This window comes from Anolis sagrei, chromosome 1, assembly GCF_037176765.1.
Source record: "Anolis sagrei isolate rAnoSag1 chromosome 1, rAnoSag1.mat, whole genome shotgun sequence".
NCBI classification, from domain to species: domain Eukaryota; kingdom Metazoa; phylum Chordata; class Lepidosauria; order Squamata; family Dactyloidae; genus Anolis; species Anolis sagrei.
Window position 1 is genome coordinate 268,271,066 of NC_090021.1, and position 22,463 is coordinate 268,293,528.

At 38.2% G+C, this 22,463-nt stretch overlaps 1 protein-coding gene across 1 annotated transcript in view; it reads right to left on the bottom strand.

Annotated features, from left to right (window-relative positions):
• ABTB2 (ankyrin repeat and BTB domain containing 2) overlaps positions 1 to 22,463 on the bottom strand; it is a 178,971-nt gene that overhangs the window by 11,434 nt on the left and 145,074 nt on the right. The window contains exons 4-13 of the mRNA XM_060764970.2: positions 21,217 to 21,369; positions 17,845 to 18,010; positions 14,528 to 14,617; positions 13,925 to 14,026; positions 8,542 to 8,638; positions 7,373 to 7,508; positions 3,907 to 4,133; positions 1,091 to 1,269; positions 242 to 347; positions 26 to 128 (exon numbers count right to left, since the gene is read on the bottom strand). Coding sequence (XP_060620953.2) covers positions 26 to 128; positions 242 to 347; positions 1,091 to 1,269; positions 3,907 to 4,133; positions 7,373 to 7,508; positions 8,542 to 8,638; positions 13,925 to 14,026; positions 14,528 to 14,617; positions 17,845 to 18,010; positions 21,217 to 21,369 — 1,359 coding nt within the window. The remainder of the gene's footprint in view (positions 1 to 25; positions 129 to 241; positions 348 to 1,090; positions 1,270 to 3,906; positions 4,134 to 7,372; positions 7,509 to 8,541; positions 8,639 to 13,924; positions 14,027 to 14,527; positions 14,618 to 17,844; positions 18,011 to 21,216; positions 21,370 to 22,463) is intronic.

The window sequence follows — 22,463 nt, forward strand, 5'->3', positions numbered from 1 at the left end:
AGTAAGTTAGACCTAAATTTCTCACCTGTTTGAAGCCGTAACTAGAAGAACTTTATGTGCATAAAACAACTTTCCTTCCACTAGAAAAGTAACATCAGACATTTCTTTGTTATTTAAAAAGTGAGGATCTGTATGGGAGAAAAACAGAAACAAAGAGGAGGTCATTTTAAGAATGTTATGCTACACCATAAATAAAGTCTTCAAATAGGGCCTGCAGCTGCTGGAAGCTTTATCACCTTACCTAGTCGAGCTGGGAGTGTCTTTCTGATTTCGGGAATGCTGGGGATGGGGCTGCTTCCATAGCAGTGAGCAAAAATAACTGCGAGCTGCTGGTTGATAGAGTCATTCTACAAATAAGAATAAATGAAGATGATCAGAGCTGTGTTAATGCCAACCTCTGGCAGATCAAAGAGATTGTTATAAATTGCTGATGGAGACAAGCAGAGCCAATTTAATTCATTGCAGAGGATACAAGGCATCAGATACTATTTTCAAATCTTTCCCTTCCAAAACCTCTTTCTGATAAGAAATAAAGGTTATTCAGATGTCATTGACTTGGTAGATGCTTTTAATGATAAATTTGAGCATGAGGTATTTTTTCGATTCGTTGTACTGAAATTAAAAGTCATTACATGTCAGACAAAGCCCCTATGTACTTCAGTAAAATAATGGAGCAGCTGGGAATTTTGCAAATTGCTAATATATAACTAACCTTTGTAGTTCTGGATGGCTATGAATTACATCCTATCTTTATACTCTAAGATATGTGCATTTTGTGTATTTTCCCTGATCTCTTTAGTTTTAAGGTATGTGCATATGATGTTAATTTCCATTCAAATGAGGGTCTGTGGTAGGAAGGATATGGCTCTGACAATATTTGCTTACAAACCATGTTGGTATCAAGCAGGCTCGGGTAAATACAGTCGTTATAATCCTTCCATTCAGAAATAATTTGGTTCACATTAAACATTTACACTGGTGCTAGCTGAGCAATGTAACCACTAGTAACACTGCCATTATTCCTTATCACAGTTTTGTCTTTACTGAGCCCAAAGATACTTATCAACCTATTAGTTTTAGCATGGATTACTTTGCTGGTTCTGAGGATTTCAAACATCAGCTGCAGCCCATCATGAACCAGCTCTTCATTGTACTCTTCTTCCTTGATGGTGACAAATTCCCGCAAGAGATTCTGAACCACTGAATACCGAGACTGATAAAATGTTGTCCGGAGTGACTCAATCCAGATGTGGAGCTTCCATGGGATTCCTAGGCCATTCAAAAACAAAGTGAAAATATAACTGTTACGAACATAAATTGATATACTACAGTCAAACATACAGAGGTAGGAATAAATAGCCATTTCTGTTTTGGATAAAACCAAATAATTTATTGGTATATTATAATATGTGAAGTGCCAAGCCAGACCCCCCCCCCCACATGATATAAAATAGTTGTCATCCCAAGCTTGCACCTGCCACCAAATACTGAAAGACAGTATTACTCCTAATGTGCAAGCAAGATTCTATAAATAGTAGAGTCTCGCTTATCCAACATAAACAGGCCAGCAGAACGTTGGATAAGCAAAAATGTGGGACAATAAGGAGGGATTAAGGAAAAGCCTATTAAATGTCAAATTACATTATGATTTGATAAATTAACCACCAAAACATAATGTTTTACAATAAATCAACAGAAAAAGCAGTTCAATACAAGATAATGTTATGCAGTAATTACTGTATTTACGAATTTAGCACCAAAACATTGCAATGTATTGAAACAGCTGTGGATCCGGGTGGGAGGCAGACTGCGTTGGATAATACAGAATGTTGGATGAACGAAAGGTTGAATAAGCAGGACTTTTCTGTATGATAAAGAATACAGAAGTCCATGCTAGCCATATTCAAATGGTTGCCACCCTTCAAACAAAGGTTTCCTACAATGAAAAAAAAATCCTATCCTTCAAACTACTGATAGCAACCTTTAAAGGAGTCTCTGAGACTCGTCTGCTCCTTGGGAGTTGATTACTACTGTAAATGCTTCTTTTTTTCTTTTAGTCAATAAGCAGCACTAACATAATATATCAGGACAGTTTGTTTATTTTACTAGCACAAGTAGAAGCTGGAAACCCTGTTTTTAAAAGACGGAAGACTGCAAAACTCTGTAGCCACTTGGGGAACTAAGATTAAAAATGCTGATACTCTTGCTCTTTTCTTAATGTTATTTTAAAATGATAATGACCATATACAAAGCAGGTCAGGATTCTCACAGCTTGAAGGGTTTAGAGGAGACTTTAACATATGTAATTTGATAAGAAGTGCAGTTCAGAACTCATTACCATCAGGGAGTTTTAATTTTAATGCAAAAGATGCCCCATAAGACTGCAGATTTTTTTAAAAAAATAATAATACAAGAAACAGCCAAAATTGTGATCAAATTAGCACTTCGTACTCTAGTCTTTTCTTCCACTGCTCAAATATTCATTTTCCAAAAAGTGAAAGCACTGCGTGGCTGAGCAATACGGAACAGTCAGTCTTGATTTCATGAAGACACCATTAATGTCCAGGCTAGATTCTCCCTATTTATTTACTGCCAGAAAATGTATATGAATGCTGAAGTTCAGTTAATTGGTTTCAGTAATAATATATTACTAATTGCACATAGAGGTTGTAATAGCTTCAGTATTTATTCAGTACAATACAATCTGCTCTTTAGCTTTTCTAAATGACTTTTTCCACGTGTTGTTTCTAGAATAAATTACTGCTAAAACTAGAAATGTATAACATAAACAGTGTATATGCTGCATGAATCAAATGACAGGGAGACGTAAAATGGTTTCCAAATTTCCAGAATCTGTATATATTTATTTGTGTTACTTTTGGAACAAAGTACAAACAAATGTTAAAAATGAAGTCATGGAAAGATAACATTTTCCATTATTTTTCATTTCTGAAGTGCTACTCCAGAAGTAAAAAATATATTTTTCCAAGAAGAGTTATCTTTCTACATGAGTAACAATATGAACAAGAAAAATGTTTCAAATAGTTGCCTAATAAAGATTTCTGGCTTCAGATGACTGAACATGTCCAATCATATAGAGCAGGCATGTTCAAACTTTGGCCCTCCAGATGTTTTGAACTTCAACTTCTGCTTAAGTGGCTGAGGGGGAAAAGAAAAGGGCCTGAGGTTGTTAGGAATTGTGGGAGTTGAAGTTCAAAACACCTGGAGGGCCAAAGTTTGAAGTTTGAGGCCCAGTCATCGAGAGGGTGCCGTGTTGGACAAGATTGGTTTAGCATAGACCAGTGATTTACAAATGTTGGCCCTCTGGGCATTTTGGACTTCCACTCCTAGAAGCCCCAGCTGACTTGGCCAATAGTAAGGAATTCTGGGAGCTGAAGTTTAAAACATCTGGAGGATCAAGGTTTGGGAACCACTGGCAGAGATGAACATGCAGCATAAATATGTGCATGGGTACATATACGCACACCTAAAAACTGTAAACTTTCATTGGATACGGAATCATATAGTATAGAAATCATATCCATAAGATAGATGCCACCTTCGATGGTTTTAAAAAGGGATTTATACAAAGTTATGGGGGGGGGGGAGATTGTCAGCAAATATGAACCAAGATGATTACCATTTCATCAGTGTTCTTATGAATACCAGTTGCTGTAGGACAACAATATACAACAGGGATGGAGAACATGTGGCTACCAGATATTGTTGGCTGTGGCTATGTTACTTGCTACGCTCGGATTGATGGAAGTTGCAAACGAACAACATCTGGAGAGTTACATCTTCCCTATCCCTGTCATATGCAAGAACTATTCCTTTCACTTCCTGCTTTGGTTCACTATGAAAAACACAGGAAATTAGACTAGAAGAACCTTTAGTATCACTTACCAAGTGCTCTGAGCTCCATGGTAATGTCAACATAGCCGTGCTCAGCGCTGTAATACATGGCCTGCTGTAAAGCCTTCATCCGGGTTTTACACAGTTTAACCTGGCCCTCATTGGAACTTCCTTGGCTGGAGGTGTCACTTTCCACACCTTCTGCTAGAATCTCTTCCAGTGACAGAACATCTGCCTTGGACTGCTGTGGTTGAGTTAGGAGCTTGCGGAGAACATTTCTGCACAAGGAAAGGAAATGGTAGTGTATATGATCAGTTCATATGTTCCAAAACAAGTGAGCCTTTTCCAGTAGTTTGGAAGAGTAAGATCCCCGTATTTGTTGTAACCTTTCTAAATTTAATTATTAGTAAACCAATTTATAAATTATAAATTTATAAATTAGCAATAATGTTATCAAGTTAGCTTTTACAGCAGTTTTCCCAAGCTCTGAAAAAAAAATACTTCTGACATTTTTTTCAGAGCTTGGAGACACTGCTGTAAAACCTAACTTGATAACATTTTTGATAATTCATACATCACTAAAGCAAAACTTATTATCTAACTTATTGAAAATGTATGAGATTAATTAAAAGTACATTATGACCCCTTTTTTTCTTTTAGTCAACACCCCAATGGATACAGGAAACCATGAGTAATAGAAAAGTCTATATTTTGACTAAACATAACAACAACTACAACAAAAACAACAAAATTTATTTATATTCCACTCTTCTCCCCAAGGGGATTCAGAGCAGATTACAGCACATAAACAGACACAGGCAAACATTCAATGCCTTGTTACAGTGAAATACAATGGAACACAAACAACACAGACATAGGCAAAGGCTTCTTCTTTCATTTCTGGCTCTGGAGGCAGTGCTTATCTCTGGCTCTGGGGGAGGTGCTCTACTCCATTTCCAAGCCGAGGAGGCGGTGTAGTCCATAGATATCCCCTGATTGTGTGGTCGGAATGACTGCATGAAGCGTCCTTTTTGCCTTTCCTGTTGAGATGGTACCTATTGATTCACTCACATTGGCATGTTTTCGGATTGCTAGGTTGGCAGGAGCTAGGGCTAACAGTGGGAGCTCACCACGACCTACAGATTCAGGTCAGCAGTTCAGCAGCACAAGGGTTTAACCCACTGTGCCAAACATGGGCTTGAAGCATACTGTAGGATTGCCCTGGAGAACCTAGAGAGGCCCACAAATATTTTTGGGTAAGGGAATTATTTTTTTTAAGTGTGGATAAGTGAAATTGTGGATATTGAATCTGTGAATCAGGGGGTTACAGTGCACTCAAAATGGCCCACATAACTCCCAAATAATGCCAAAATTTAAAATGTAATACAATATGAAATTTCAATAATGAGTTAACCTTTTTCTGCAGTTTTCATTTACCTGTTTAAATAACAACTTCTAAAATTTCAGTTCAGTATGTTCACAAATTGGGGAGAGGGGTATTGATGAATTATTTTTAATCAAATATTTTCAAGTTCTGCTATTTATGTTTCAGTAGGATAAAAGTAGCATTCAGCTACACTGAAGTGTTTGTGAGCTTGTTTATGTTCGTCCCACTCAAATTAGTATTCCACTCCAAGAAGCTTATGTCATGCTATCATTACAAAACCCCACAGTTACCCAGTGAGCTTTACTACTGAGCAGGTCTTCCTGGCCTCAGTTCCACTACACCACACAAATTGATACTGTAGCCAAGCCAACTGTCTGTGGTTCAACTAAATTACTCCTAGCTGTTGCACACTCTACAAACAGGCAGACAACATACATTTTCTACAGGACTACAGACGGCACGAATTCATATTTTCTATGAGCTTTCCTTGCACATTTTCAGGAATAAGTGAATGGTTGCTTTCTGTGAAATTATGGATTTGGCAAATGTTGGATTATAGAAGACACTATATGCCAGAAAATCTCATATGTTTCCAAAAACGCCCGTCTTGAGTTGGAGGACTTATTTTCAACATTATGTTTAGGACAGGATACGGGGCTCCTGGGGATGGGAGGAACTGTTTCAACCACCCAATTAGGGATGATTCTTCCTTCCCTGGTTACTTTCTAAGGCCTCATTGTTAAGGAGAGCCTTCAAGACAAAGAAGCTTTCTGGGTGGCACAGATGAATGCAAGAAGCAGGCAGGGATATGACACATCTCTTCTGTAATTTTACTTTAAAATGCATTTTAGGATTTAAGCCAATATACCTCACAATCCTCACAGTGAAATGTGTGCAAATCAGCTCTAATAAGTCATTTCATTTTCTCTGTCTGCTCTATTCTGTGTGCATTTATGCACTTGTTCCTTCAACTCTTTAATACAGGGGTCCTCAAACTTTTTAAACAGAGGGCCAGGTCACAGTCCCTCAAACTGTTGGAGGGCTAGAATATAATTTGAAAAAAAACATGAGTGAATTCCTATGCACATTACACATATTTTATTTGTAGTGCAAAAAACACTTAAAAACAAAACAGTAATTAAAATGAAGAACAATTTTAACAAATATAAACTTATATGTTTATATTTGTACTTATTTCAATGGGAAGTGTGGGCCTGCTTTTTGCTGATGAGATAGGATTGTTATTGTTGTGTGCTTTCAAGTCGTTTCAGACTTAGATTGACCCTGAGTGAAGGCTGGGTAAATGACCTTGGAGGGTCGTATCCGGCCACCAGGCCTTAGTTTGGGGACCCCTGCCTTAATATGACAAGGATGTGAGTATGTTTGTGATGCTTTTAAGATGCTTGTAAATGGAGTTATATGATGATGATGATGATGATGATGATACTTTATTTATAACATGTCCTATCTCCCTGAGCAGACTCAAGGCCATTTCCAATAGTAACAACAATGGCAAACATTCACTGCAAAAAACAGGCAAGCAACAAATCAAGTCAAAAACAATGGGTAACATAATCTCAATAGAACTTATAAAACTAAACAAAAATAACCAAAATTTGAACTTAAATAAACATAATATAACACATACTTTCATACAAATTAAACTAAATGTATTAAAAGCATAAGATGGTTTAAGGCATGGTACAATATGATCCACATATTGTACAATGTGGGAGAAGTTACTGTTACAATCACTGACACATTTTCATTGAAATTTTGCTGAAGTGTAGAACATTTTGGATGTCATTACTGCCCACAACAGTAATGCTGTCCAAAACATATCACTTGAAATGGCAATCAATGCACCAAACATGACTTTAATTATGTTTCATCAGAAATTAAATCTCTATTCACGTTCCTTCAATGTATAGGACTATGAGTGAAGTTCTCAGAGTAACATTCTTTATATAAAGAACTTAGTGAAGTAACTTCACATGTAGAACTATAAGCCCTGAAGGTGAAAAAGACATTATTTCCCATGCATTGTGTCTTATTTGTTACCATTCACTCAGTGAGCATATATGTCTGCAAAAGGAACCTAAGCACAAGTAGCCAGAATATGTGGTTTACCTATGTCCATGTGCAGCGGCATGGCTAAAACAGTTCATTTCTTCATGAAGTGATGAGGACATCCCGTTAGCTTCCAACATACTCAAAAGAGGATCTGCTCCTCTGCTTAGCAGCAAACTGACCAACTCATAGTTGCCTACAAAGACAAGCAATGTTACTTTCATTAGTATGGGTCGAGCATCCCTTATCCAGAATTCTGAAATCCAAACTATTCCAAAATGGGTGACTGAGACAGAGACACCTTTGCTTCTTATTATTCACTGTACGCAATTTTTATTTTATACGCAAAACTATTCAATGTATTGTATCATTATACCTTTCCACCTCAAAAAGGAAGAAGAGATTATACCTTCAGGCTATGTGTATAAGGTGCAAATGAAACATCAATTGATTTCATGGTTCAACTTGGATTCCATCTCCAAGATGCAAGTACATCATGATGTATGCATATGCAAGTATAAGCAGTCAATAATAATAATAATAATAATAATAATAATAATAATAATAATAAACCACAATCCTGCAGACTTCTGGTCTTAAGCATTTTGAATAAGGTAAATTGTATTTCCTAAAGTTCTCCATCTACTGAATTACTTGTTGTGAAAAAGGTTTTTGTGTCACCTTTTCACAACACAAAATGTGTAAAGCAGAAAAACACAGGTCTTAATTGTTGCATGCATGGCAACAATTTGATGAAATGGAAATCCTGTGCATAGTGTAGGGCATGGAGATTGAGATGAAATTCTATTGTGCATTCACTAAAATCAATTTTTAAATGGTTTTACACATGATTTCTATGAGCTTTCCACCTCAAAAAGGAAGAAGAGATTGTTCAAATTGGGTATAGCTGTGTACACTTTATTGGTATATTACCTTCTAAATGTAGCTCACAGGACTAGCTATATACATAACTGCAGTGCCCGATTGGGCAAACTAAATATATTATGAATTAAAATATTATCATAATTTTTTTGGGTTTTTTTAACAAAAAAGTTCATTTGGCAACTCTGACATCATTTTTCCTAGTCTGTGCAACAAGGACACAGTTTTGACATGTTGAAGTTTGAATGCAACATTAATATTGTACACAACTACTTTTAATATCTTTGGCTTCTACACTTCTCCTGCTGCTTCTGGAGAGTGAAAATGCAATTCTTGTTGAGACTTGCCTGCTGCCGAAGCCAGTTGAAGTGGAGTCTCAGCATAGTTTTCTTCTCCACTGTTCACAGCAGAACCTTCAACATGAGCACCAGCATCCAAGAGCAACTGAAGAAGACAGGAACAAACAATTCATAAAACCAGCATAAGAAAAATAAAAATAACTATTTTTGGAAAAAATCAGCAGGCTTGCTGCATTCGTTCTTTCCCTAAAGTCACTGATGAACATAAAGTGGTTATCTGCCCCCCCCCCCCCCCCCGGCACAAGTAGACTTGTTGCTCATTAATTCTAAAATCAGTTAAATTACAGTGAGAAGAGAATGCAGATTAACACATGAAAAAAATAATTTGTGAACTTTGTGGCAAATATGCTCAATGACCACATATAGACCATTGTCTGGTTACAACTGCTAATAAACTTGACATGGACCTGGATCCAGGCATCAACTGACCCGCCTGTTGGTCAGTGAACCCAAAGTGCTTGCCGAGCCCTCCAATTAGATGGCAGATTTCGAATGGGCAGAACCTATTGTGGTCCTCCTGCCACCTGGAAGCAGAGAAAGGTTGGACGGACAACCCTAAGCAGCATAGGATTCTTGTTTCCCACTCCCCAGGTCCCATATGAGAACCTCCTTATGCTAATTTAATGGGCCTTGGATCCCCATCTCCTTTCCCTGGTGCCCAAAGTTGTGACAGAACTGTTACTACAAACCTAATACTCTATCCAAATCAGGAAAATGGTGCCCAACTATCTAAAGTAAAAAACCATTTCCCGGTAAGACATGAAAAAATGGCAAAAAAAATCCAATATCACTGCCTTCTATTGAAAAAATATTGGAATGAATACTTGGAAACCTTTGATTTGTGAAAAATGATTCCATTCATTCTTCATGTCTGAAATATGCTCTCTGATAGGATGCAAACCTCTATTTCTCTAATCTGTCCTCAAAATCCAGTTTAACTGCAAAACCTTTCAATTAGCCTCTTTTCATTTAACCCTGTAATTCTCGTTCTCAATTGTTATGAAGTTAAGTTGCTATAATCTTCTTAGCATTCATTCTGTCTTATTCCTGCATCTCTAGGGCCCTTCCTCCTCTGAACAAATATTGTTATGAAGACCCTGTGAAAGGTTCACCTCACTTTACTGATATTTGTTTGTGTATGTTTTGATTATATATTCTTATAAGGCAGGAGGCTGAAGTAGAAAGTGTGTGTGGTCTCTTCCAACTTTATGATTCTATGATTTAAACCAGGGGTCCCCAAACTAAGGCCCGTGGACCGGATACCGCCCTCCAAGGACATTTACCCAGCACTTGTTCAGGGTCAACCTAAGTCTGAAATGACTTGAAAGCACACAGCAACAACAACAATCCTATCTCATCAGCCAAAAGCAGGCCCACACTTTCCATTGGAATGCTAATAAGTTTTTATTTGTTAAAATTGTTCTTCATTTTAATTACTGTATTGTTTTAAAGTGTTTTTTGCACTACAAATAAGATATGTGCAGTGTGCATAGGAATTTATTCGTGTTTTTTTTTCAAATTATAATCCGGCCCTCCAACAGTTTGAGGGACTGTGGCCTGGTCCTCTGTTTAAAAAGTTTGAGGATCCCTAATTTATACTATTCCCAGTCCACAAAGGCTCCCAAGGAAATAAGCAAATAAAACCAATCAAAACATTGCAAAGGTAAGAGCACTTGAAAAGTGTGTTAAAAACTATTTAAAAACCCATAAACTCTAAAAAGAATCCTAAAACCCAGGTTTAAAATAGTTTAATAGCCATTTTGAAAACCCAACGCCATGTGGAACAGCACTGTTTTGGCTGCCCATCAGAAGCTTGAAACAGATGGGCCTGCCTAACTTCCTTGGACGGGAGTTCTACAGACAAGGAGTTGCTACAAAGAAAACCCTGTTAGGTATACCCACTAACCCAACTTCCCAAGGTGTGAGGATACACAAGAGGGTCTTCTCTGAAGATCCCAAATTTTTGGCAGGCTCCTATGGGAGGGTGCTGCCTTTTTGATATCCTGGTCCCAAGTCATTTAGGGCTTCTTAGGTCAGTACTAGTATCTTGAGTTGAGCTCAGAAGCAAATAGAAGCCTGTGCAATTCTTGGAGGACCAGTTGTTATAAGGGAACCTAAAATGCACATCTGATGCCTGCCTGGCTGCTGCATTTTGTCTTATTTGCAACATTATAATGACCAAACACTATAATGACTTTAGGGTCATCCTAAATCAGAAATTACTTGAAGGCACACAACAACAACAACAACAACAACAACAACAAGGGTTCTGTTTTAAAGGATGGAAGTATGTGACTAGATGTTTTGGATTTTATTTCATACAAGATCCAGTCAGGATGGCCAAGGAAAGGGATTGTGGAAATTGTAGTCCAAAACATATATCAAAGCTCTAAACCCCCTGTTTTTCCAGCATCTGTTGAAACTGTTCAAATAGCTATTTTCCCCCAAGTAATATTAAAATATTATAAAATCTGAGGGAAAATAAATATTGCTAGCAGGAAAATGCCTTTTGGTTGGTACTTCTGAATGCTTGTCAGGTTGCACGTTGTCAGTCACACAAATGCCAGAATAGATCAACCTGAGGTTATATCTCTACCCATGACGTATTCCTTTCGATACCAGGATTGGTTATGCAATAATTTGCAGAGATTACTAGAATCAGTTGACAATTTGTACTTTCAGAGATGAAATGTTCACAACCAAACAACTGGGAGGGAATAAACATTAATTGTATTTAACATAAACATGGCTTAGAGAATTCACGACTTAATTCCTTCTAAGACATTCTGTTGGTGTCTCTGGGGCAAAACCCCGACTTATTATCTCAAGTGTAAATTAAGCATGCCCAACCTTTGCAATACTAAAGAGTGCACTGGCAAAGCTCCAAGTCTTTGAAGGTGAAATCCCATTTGCATGGGCATTTGCATATACATATAATTCAAAACTCAATGCACACCATCCACAATAACGTGTTACTTATATGAAGAGAAAGAGCTTATTTCTCTCACCCCAGCTGACAACTGGCTGTTGTTTGTTTTTAATTCCCATTGACATGAAAGGGAGAAGATGGATGTATTATCAGGGCTTGCAATGAATCAATGGTCCCTAATTCTCCACCACCTTTGACCACAGCAAAGATAATCACATAGGAAGAAGACAGCAGCAAGAGAACACCTGATGTGATTGGAAAGGACAGGCTGACCACTTATGCTTCTTCTTGAGAATGTTTTAATGTCCTATGATTATATGACTCTGATAAAGCTACCTGTCAATATAGCTATTGATAGGTTATTGACAGCTATTGATAGCAAATCCAGTTCCAATCACGTGATTTGCATTTTTACAGCTACTGAATTAACACTCATTCTCACCAAGGAGCCATTCACATTTCCTTTACTGAGCTCACACACATAATATGGAAATAGTTACAAAGATAGTATGGTTCTCCATATATGAAGGAGGCATTCTTAATTCCCAACTAAATATGCACATGGGATAGAGGGTGGGGCCATTACTGGTGAAGACATAAGATCCTCAACTTTTTAGATAAGGGATGCTCAAATTCTGTTGTTGTTTATTTTCAAGGAAGCTAATTAATCTGTATCCAGGCCAAAATGTGTTGGAATTTTTACAGAATAAATTCCATACATCTACAAGCATATGGAGATAATACTCTTTTTCTTCACTGCAGACTGATGACATGTGGTCTCCAAGATTTGTTCCTGATTCCACTATTGGAAACCAACTACATTTAGTTTGATACCCAAGCTCTTCACTCAGATTGTTAATGGTTGTCATTGTTTTAGCTATTTAATTTTAATAGATCCATGCTTAATTCCATTTATATGTATACTTTCAAATTCTCCTTGACCAGTATAAAAAATTTCTGATGGCCAGAGTCCAGACTAGCAGAAGCGGTGTGATGCCAGAGTTTTTCAAATTGTCTCCCATACTCTTGTAAAATGAATTCCTTCTTGCCACATCCATAAGGAAATGGTAATTATCAGGAAGCCTGGGAAATCCAGATGACTCCATTGATCTACAGTAATGAATTGCACAATCAGTGTTGGAAATAATAATAGTGTGGGGAAATCTCATAAAACAGCCTCAGAATGACCAGCAAGGGAATCTGTGCAATTGATGCATGCAATATTTATGTATACTTGAGAATACAAAGTGACCATTTCTGGAAGAGAAGAACCCTTTATGAAAGCAATGTTGAGTTATATATATTTGCTTCTGATTTGAGATTGTTGAATATTCGTCTCCTCTTTCTTGGGAACTGGATTTCTGTTAGAGGAGCCAGGAATCTCTGGCAATTCTTGCTACTTTAATTGCTGTGTGCTCTCATGGAATTTCCTTGGCAAGTTCTGTTCAGAGGGAGTTGGTCTTTCTCTGAGGTTGAGAGAGTGCAACCTGCCCAAGTTTATCCAATGGGCTTTTGTGCTTCAGCAGTGATTCAAACTCATTTCTCCAATCACATAATTGTATAATTCAAGGCTCCTAATTCTGGATAGTTCAACTGGTAGAAACACACATATAGCTTTAGTACAAATATATCCTTCAAAGTCTTTTCTGAAATCAGGAGAAATGACTGGCTTCAGAGTCTGCACATCATGGACAAGATGCTGTTTTATGAAAATGTATAGGATGATTCCCATATCTGTGGGAGGAATGCCTGTGGCCTCACCTACTTGAATCTGAAAACATTACATGTCTAGGAATTTTCTAGGTCCATTAAGCACTGTGATATGCTCCCTCCTGAAGTTGCCCTGGAAGACCTACCATGTTTCTAGATAGGATACCTGTCTAGAAAATTTTTTGTTCTCTAGGATGACTCAATGGTAACTTCTGCAGAAGTCATTTTTCCAATAGCATTTGCTATTTTCCACCTTTTCCTGTTTCCACAAAACGTTCATGAATGAATCCCCTGCAGATACAGGGGTTATACTGCATTATAAATATTCTTCAGGTGGAAATATGCCTGTTTCTTGTCTGCTCTCCCTGTAAAATACCTTTTTCACACTGCCAGTCCCTAACAAAGATGGAAAGTGGAGAGTAGCAGACACCTGAGAAGCATTTAGCTATGTCCCTATAGCCAGACACTAAAATGTCTCCCACTTTCCACTAGCCATTACATGACCATGTTGGGAGCAGGAAGTGTGAAAACAAAATCTGGATTTATGGGAGATTTGGGTCATTGTGTGAGAGACCTAGAAGACTCTGACCTCTGCAGTGACCGAAAAAGTGAGTTACACAGATAAGATGTTCAATTTACCAAAGTGTAATTTGTGAAGAGGAGCTCTTGTCTTGTCAACTTTGTTCTCACATCAAACTGTTTTGAAAGATTTATGTCTTGCCTTTTACTCACCTGAACTACAGAAATGTGTCCGTGTAACACAGCAAAGGTGAGTGCAGTCCAATGTCGACTATCAGGGTGAACTGATGGGTATCGAGATGAACTGCCAGGGACCTAGTGGCAAAAAAAAACAAAAAACAAAAACAAAAACAAAAAAAAAACCAAGTGAAAGAATATTTATCCATTGCCATTTTAAACCCTCTCTTTATACTTTTTAAATATGTCTGAGAGTGGCCCATCCTTGGTAAATTGCAGCCCTTGGGAGTAGCAAGCTGACACAACTCAGAATGTACTGCCAACACCAATCAGTGTATTCAATCCCTTGGGTTCCTCTAATGCATCTAGTGGTTTTCTTTGAAGGCTGTTCTCACAGAGGGGCAACATTTTGCCCCCAGTCTCCTTGTTACAGTGCCAGTGTTAATCATTATCTCATCTGTGGCAAGCTTTGAAGGTGATTTAAGCTTTATTGTTCTAGTACCAATAAAAAAGACATGTTTTTGAAAAAAAAAAACCTTGACATGATCTTCCGTAAAAACTCTTTCTGCAGTTGCTAAATTATGACTCTTGCCCATTTTACATGTGAGTGATACCCTTGCATGCAGTGCCTTTACTTACTGGTATATCTAGATTTGCTCCAGCATCAATAAGCATCTGGACCATAGCTTCATCTCCCGCGGAGCAGGCATACATGAGTGGAGTCATACCCTTTAGAAACAAAACATCTGGTCAGCTAAACACTGTTTTTATGTACCGTTACAGACCCTGTAGATTACAATCTCACAAAGAGCAAAGTTTGCATGTAAAATGTATAATGTGCATCCTTTGTGGATACTGCTGTAACCTTGTAAAATGAATTTTGGCAATGGGGGTCACATTTTTAAATGTCCCTAGCAGTTGAAAATGCTGCTGTTGAACATTAACTGGGGCTGGCTACAGGAAGTGGACAACCCCCCTGTTGTAGAAGCTTCAGTGGCGGCCAGTCTGTTTCTGGATACAATTCAAAGTGCTGGTTATGAGCTCTATGGCCCTAGATGACTCACGTCCAGGCTATTTGACTGACTGTGTCTCCTTGTACAAATCTGCCTGAGATCTTCAGGAGAGGCCCTTCTCCCAGTCCCACCCCCATCTCAAGTCTGGCTGGTGGGAACGAAAGAGCAGGCCTTCCTTCTTGGTGGTTGCCCCTCAACTCTGGAAATACCTCCTTCCCAGGGATGTGAGAATGACCTCCTCCCTGCTAACCTTCGGGTGAGAGGCTAAAGTGGGAAATTTAGGTACCACCTATGTGTGGGGAGACTAATTAAACAAAAATTTATGAGGCCATAAAAAATCTCCAGCAAAAGCATGCGGGGAATGCAGAAAGTACTTCATCAGTGTCACAGATGGATGGTGAAGAGACAGCTCCCCTGGTAGCCAGAAGTTGGAATGTTAAATAGCCTCTGACTGTCTGTCTATATGTGTTGTGTGTCTATGGCATTGAATGTTTGCCATGTATGTGTACATTGTAATCTGCCCTGAGTCCCCTGCGGGGTGAGAAGGGCAGAATATGAATACTGTAAATAAATAAATAAAATAAAACCTTTTATTCAGGAAGGCTTTCAAAACAGAAAGATTTTTAAATGGGCCAAGGGGTCCTGCACCTGAGATTTTTATACCCTTTATTCAGGAGTAAGTAATGAATTAATTGGAACTTCTCTATGAATAGATGGGTAGTGCAGGCTTCATAAGATCTTACATTTGTATATATCATGTTTAATAATAATAATAATAATAATAATAATAATAACAACATTAATAATAATAATAATAATAATAGCACACTTTATGAAAGGAGAAGCCTTTGCCTTGTCTGTGTTTGTCTGTCTCATTGTATGTGATTGTAAGGCATTGAATGTTTGCCTATGTCTCCTGTAAATGCTGTAATCTGCTCTGGGTCCCCTAGGAGAGAAAGGGTGGAATATAAATAACATGTATTATTATTATTATTATTATTATTAAAATATATAACTATGTTTGTAGGTATTAGACATCTCAGTGAAAAGAAATTATGTGGCAGTTTCTCTATTGCAAAACACTGAAACTAAGAGAGCCGCACCACAAATGAAACAAGTATAGTATAGCATGGTTAACTAGATTATTGGTTGGATTACCCAAACTTCATAAACAACAGGGATTCTCAAACTAAGATTGGATGGAGAAGATAACAAAATTTGTACTCATTCTCAGGCTACAGTTAGGGAGTCTAGATAATGGGGACCTGGAGAATAGTGTGGGCCCACAGAACTGTAAGACAAGCAAAAATCCACTAAAATGGGTGGCTTCACTGACACTCTCAGCCTTTAGTCAAATCAAAAACACATAGCCACACAGGTTTTGTATGCAAGATCTTTCCATACACTTATGGAAGCTAATCCTAAATGAGAGCTATGTACAAAGTTTTTACAACAATGCTACCACACATTTCCAGACTACAGAGACTCTTCTTCTCTCCACCCCGGCCCCTGACAAGATTGGAGTTCAACAGCAATTCATACAAATTTGAATATAGAAATATTGAAAGTGGTTCACAAAGGCTGCAGTACTTCTCACTCTTGTCCCAAATTTTGTACTACATGAGTCGCAAAGTTATTCCAACCAAGTCAGACATCAGTGATGAGCTTTTGCTGGTGAATGTAACTGAACTGAAATGGCAGCTAGATAGAGTTGTTTTACTTGCATTTGCAGACACACATTGCTATGTGCCTAAAGCTCTATTAAGAGAGAAAGGAATCACGTTGCCCTCCAGATATTGTTGTACTCCAGCTCCCGTCAGCATTAGGCCAAATAAGCAATGGTCAGAGACATTTGAAGCTGTAGTCCAAAAACATCTGGTGGACCATATGGTTACCACTTCTGGTCTTCAGCTTCATAAGAGTATCAGTAAAAGCTTAGGAACATAATGATGTTATTGTTTGCAGAAACAATAATCTCCTCTAGAACTTATGAGCTAAGTATCTCTTTATATTAGAGCTTTGAAAAATGTATTACTTGTAATGAGTCATTTTGGAAACCAATTGCGTCCTGCAGTAACGAACTGGAATGTTAGTGACGCTTATTATTCACTACTTTTCAGATTAATGAAATTGAGTTTCTCTCTTTTTCTTGTTCCTGTTTTCTGTCTCATTGAGCAATGACAGTGGTGACAGGTGGACACTTCATGCGATTTCTTTGTGGGCTTCTTTATCATGTTATTTTGCATGTGTTTATTTTATATTCTGTTATTTCATGTATTTTATTTTTATGTTATTATTTGCTTGTTTGTATTTTATTTTGTTGTATTGTAATTCTGGGCTTGGCCTCATGTTAGCCCCCCCCCCCAGTCCCCTTCGGAGAGATGCTGGTGGGGTATAAATACAGATGATGATGATGATGACGATGATAATGATGATAAAAGAATAGGCAGAGAGAGAAGAGAGGAGAAGGAGGAGGGACACTCAAAACATGTCCTGCATACTTTAGTTGGGAAATCACAGGGGTTTTTTTTGTGTTTTCTTCCTTCCTCCACCCTACCCAAAGAAAAGAGGCTGCTAGCACTGCTGCAAAAGAGAACCAGTGTGAGTGCATGAAGACTACTGAGAATGAAGGCTGCTTTGCCAGGATTGCTTTTCCAAATGGCAGCACAGATCACACACTTGGATTTGCTGTGTGAGATAGTTTAGAGAAGAGAGTTGTTTCTTTATACAGTCAGCCCTCCAGACCCACAGATTCTTATTTCCAGTTTGACTTTTTCAAAAAATCCAAAAAGCAAACTCCGCTATTGCCATGTTGTATAAGAGGATACTATTTTACTGTGTCATGCGTATATAATGGGACTTGAGCATCGACAGACACTAAGGGCCACTATAATAGCAACTGATTATGAAGCAAAGGATTTTCTCCCAGTGTATTCTCAATACCTGATCATCCATTGTATTAACCCCTTCAGGTCCCAATGCTTCTATAGCCTGGTTGATCAAATCAGTTCTTCCACAGTTCAGCATTCGAAATCCCAGATCCTGCTGGAATTTTTCAGTAGCAGCCTTGGCATCCATTCTCCGGAATGAACTGAAACAGCACTCAGGCCTGTTAAGGAGACATATAAGAAAAATACACCTGGGATTCTAAAAAGATCATACCATCATTCAAATAATCATCCTTTTAGTTACAGTCCTAAATTTCGATAAGTCTCCATTTTATAGTTAATCCTATTTTTACCAAGAAGATACAAACACTGTTACTCTGTGTTATTACCAGCTCTTTCACATCTTCTTTATAATTACCCCGAAACCCAGTCTACTTATGACACTACAGAGACTCAAGGCAACAGAATGGACTCTACTAGTTTAGACTTGTAAAGTTCTTATTTCTAAGTGCACCCTTATGAAAAATCTCCCTACAAATCGAGAACAGGATGTTGTGCTAAATTTATGAAGTACTAAATCATCATTTGCGGGAATGGCCTACCTTCAAACCCAAGAGATATCAATCCAGTTTACTACCACCTCATTTTGCTGCATCCGTAGAGTAACTCTAAGTATCAGCCAACATTTTTTGCATACATAGCCAGCCTACTCATCAGACACAATGGCCTTGATTCAGAATCTGCCTTCTATGGAAAGAAAAGCTCTGCATAAAGGTAGCTCTGCTGAACTTTGGGGAAGCTCCCCTTTCACCTAAACTTGAGCCCACACCATTGAGAAAGTCTATAACATTTTTGGAAGCTTGGAGGGAATTATGCGTGGGACAGAGCATGACAGTTTACTTCTATAAATCATATGACAGTCCACTCTAGTGATAAACTTCACTGTCGAAACCAGTGGTTCCCAACTTTTTTTTGACCAGGGGCCACTTGACCAGATACCAGTTTAACCAGGGACCACTCTCCAACATTAGTACCAAAAGGGTTGCAAATCAGTTTTTGGTCAATTTTAGATTCGGTTTGGTTTTTGGGGTGCTGATTCAGAAAATTGCACTGGATAGACCACGTCAGCTTTAGTTTCTGATACAGAACATATGCCATCCAGTAGCCACCATCTGCTCACACACAGAAAACCATATTTAATAATCTAGAGCTGATGTGGTACTAGTAACCTTTTGTTGGTAGTCAGCCTCTCCCCTCCCGACATCCCTGTTGCCTTGGCACTGTAATAGGGTTTCACAAGACCAGTTGCTCTCGTTGCTGCGTGGTTTCGAGGCAATGGTGTAGTAATGGTGAGGCCACGGGTCATATTTTCATTCTTGTGGACCACTGGTGGTCTTTGCACCACAGGTTGGGAACCACTGCTGTTGAGTTATAGTGCCTAACGAATATGGAAAGTGAATTACAAGTGGCTGCTCTGCAGATTTCTGCGGGAGTATTGGCAGAAAACACTGTTATTGCATCCAAAATATGTTCAACACCTTGTAAATCTGTTTTAAAACTGAGATTAAAACCCGGAACCAATTCACCATGCCAGTAACAATGGAATTACCTACTTCAATATATTTCCTCAGAAGTACATTCTACTGCATCCAGTAGAACATTTTCTCTAGTAGTAGGCTCAGGACTACAGCCTTAGGACTAAACTGAAGGCAACAGCCATATATTTAAAAAAGAGAAACTAGTAACTTCTTGATAGGAGACACTAGGCTGTTAGGAATCGTGGGAGTTGAAGTCCAAAACACCCGAAGGGCCGAAGTTTGCCCATGCCTGATCTAAACACTTGAAAAGCACTTCTTTACATATAAATTATAGAATTATTTTCCCACATACTTAGCATTTGCGTTAGGTCACAGCCTTTTCTGGAGATTAATGTCAGATTGGGTGACTTGTAAGAACGAAATTGGACAGTGATTCATTTTCCTGAATCCTTAAGGGAAATGCTAATATTTCGGTTCACCATATTTCATCGAGCAGTCTTAAAGTCCAATAAAAATGTGATTAATCTTGACAATACCTTTTTTGTTATCATGAATACTAAATCTTTTACCAGTTTTACAGGATGATACATGAGAGGATGTTTAAATGATTTATCAAAAGCTGTGTAGCAATTTGGCAGTTGTATCTAATTTAAAGTTTATTTGATAGGTACCTCTATTCATGTATTTGCATGAATATTAGTAATCAGTACTTGTATAAAGTGAGCCACAAAAAAGACAGAAATTAATATCACGATCAAAAGAATTGTTAACAAATATTTTGATTTCTCACTGGATATTTTGAAGATTAATATCAGTCATGTGATTATCAGGATAGCTGTCACTGGATACAAAATTACTAGAATATAAAACGACTAGTTACTGTGAATCTACACAGAGTTTGCATTTAATGGAATACTGGTTTGCTGTGAGTTTTCCGGGCTGCATGGCCATGTTACAGAAGCATTCTCTCCTGACGTTCTCTCATTATGTTAGAGAATACTCCATTCTCTTTAATAGAATACTCTCTAACATCAGGTTTAAGTCTCCTATTGTTATTAACCACCCTGAGTTGCCCTCGGGCTGATAAGGGTGGTATATAAATATGGTAAATATATAAATAAAACCAACAGCTTAAAATGGGGGAAACGCCATGTAGGATATTATATGCCATTTCCATGCCACTAATACTGACCACATGTTTTAGTGAATGTGCATGTATATACCTAGGTTTCCAGTATGTGTTTGATCTGTAAAGGTAAAGTCTGTGTGACTGAAACACTACATTGTTTGTATAAAGGAAAAGGTTTCCCTTGACATTAAGTCTAGTCATGTCCGACTCTGGGAGGTGGTGCTCATCTCCATTTCTAAGGTCAGGAGCTGGCTCTGTCCATAGACACGTCCAAGGTCATGTGCCCAGAATGACTTCATGGAGCACCATTACCTCTCCACCAAGGCAGTACCTATTGATTTACTCACATTTGCATGTTTTTGAACTACTAGGTTGCTGGGCCTAACAGTGGAAGCTCAACCTGCTCTCTGGATTCAAACTGCCAACATTTCAGTCAGCAAGTTCAGGAGCTCAGCGGTTTAACCTGCTGTGCCACCAGGGGACCATTATCTGTACACAGGGATAAATGCTATTTCCAGTTGAAGATTTTGCAGTGTAGGGTTTGCAATCTCTCTTTCTGACAAAGAATAATTCTGAAATTTAGATAGCCATAAGCACATATGAAGACCTTATATCCCAGAGACCTTCCATGCAAAACCAAGAAATCACAATCTTTCCGAGTATGCTGGAACCTACAGGTCTTGTAGAAATCCACTATGGTTGAAATCTATTGTATCTTTATAGTGTTTTTGATTCAGTGTTAAAAAGTGAAATTATATACTTTAGCTGCCGAGGTTCACAGTCCAAACCAGGTAAGAGTAGCCTGGCTGTTTGCCGAATGTCATCACTGTCCACGATTAAACTGCGCCGGTGCTCAGCATACGTTATAGCGACTCGCATCCATTCCATCAACGGAGGCAGAAGCATGAAGGGCCTATGGAGAGAAAGGGAAGAAACATGGCACTGCGTCATACTGGTACTAGCTTTCTCTGAGCCAAAGATGTCTCAAAATACTCAATGCAAGAAAGATTTTATTTATTTATTTATTTATTATCCCACCTTTCTCCCATTGGTGGGATTCAAAACAGTGTACAATGCTAAAACAGCAAAGTAAACATAACATGAAAAATTCAACAAATACATCATAAACTAGATAAAAAAATTAACACCTAATACACATCATATTAAAAACAAATTAATAAATTAAGATGTGCATCAATAAAAATTCCCTAAACCTCAGGCCTTTAAGGTTTGTCTGTAAAAACAATTGTGTTAAGCTCCTAGAACTCTGTTTTTCTTTGTGACATATAAAACATTTCCAGGTCTAAAATGGCTTCTAAAAATGTGTATATTATCAGAGCTGTCTGGCCACTATCTATTTGGGGTCATCAGGGAAGGCCTGGGCCCACAAGAACGTTTTGATTTGCGAATGAAAAGCTATTAGGGAGGAGGCTAATTGCACCTCTCTAGGAAGGGATTTTCAGAGCTGTGGGGCCACCACCGGAAAGGCCCTTTCTTTCGTTCCCACCAACCACACCTGTAATGGTAATGGGATTGAGAGAATTGCCTCTCCTGATGATAAGGGCTTGTGTGGGCTCATAGATATGAAAAAAAGCTTTATTTAAAATTAGTGGGGCTGAGCTTTAAGAAGACAATTCAGTATTTGGCCTCTGGGCATTCTACAGATAGGAAGAATTACATATCAGATAAGAGATATATTTATTTGTTTTACTTCTGCAGATACCCAAAGGGGCCTATTTGATTTTTTTTTAAAAAAAACCCATTCTTTTAAAAACACATGACATACCACACATAGCACACTTTCAGGGAACTGAAATTGTTATGAACTTATTCGGTGAGTTTGGTATCAATTCTAAAACACCTGCCTCAGTCATAAGGTCAGCGGGTGCTTTTCCTGTTATTGTTTTTCTTAGAATCATAGAATCATAGAGTTGGAAGAGACCTCATGGGCCATCCACAATCCAAACCACTGCCAAGAAGCAGAAAAACAGTATTCAAAGCACCCTT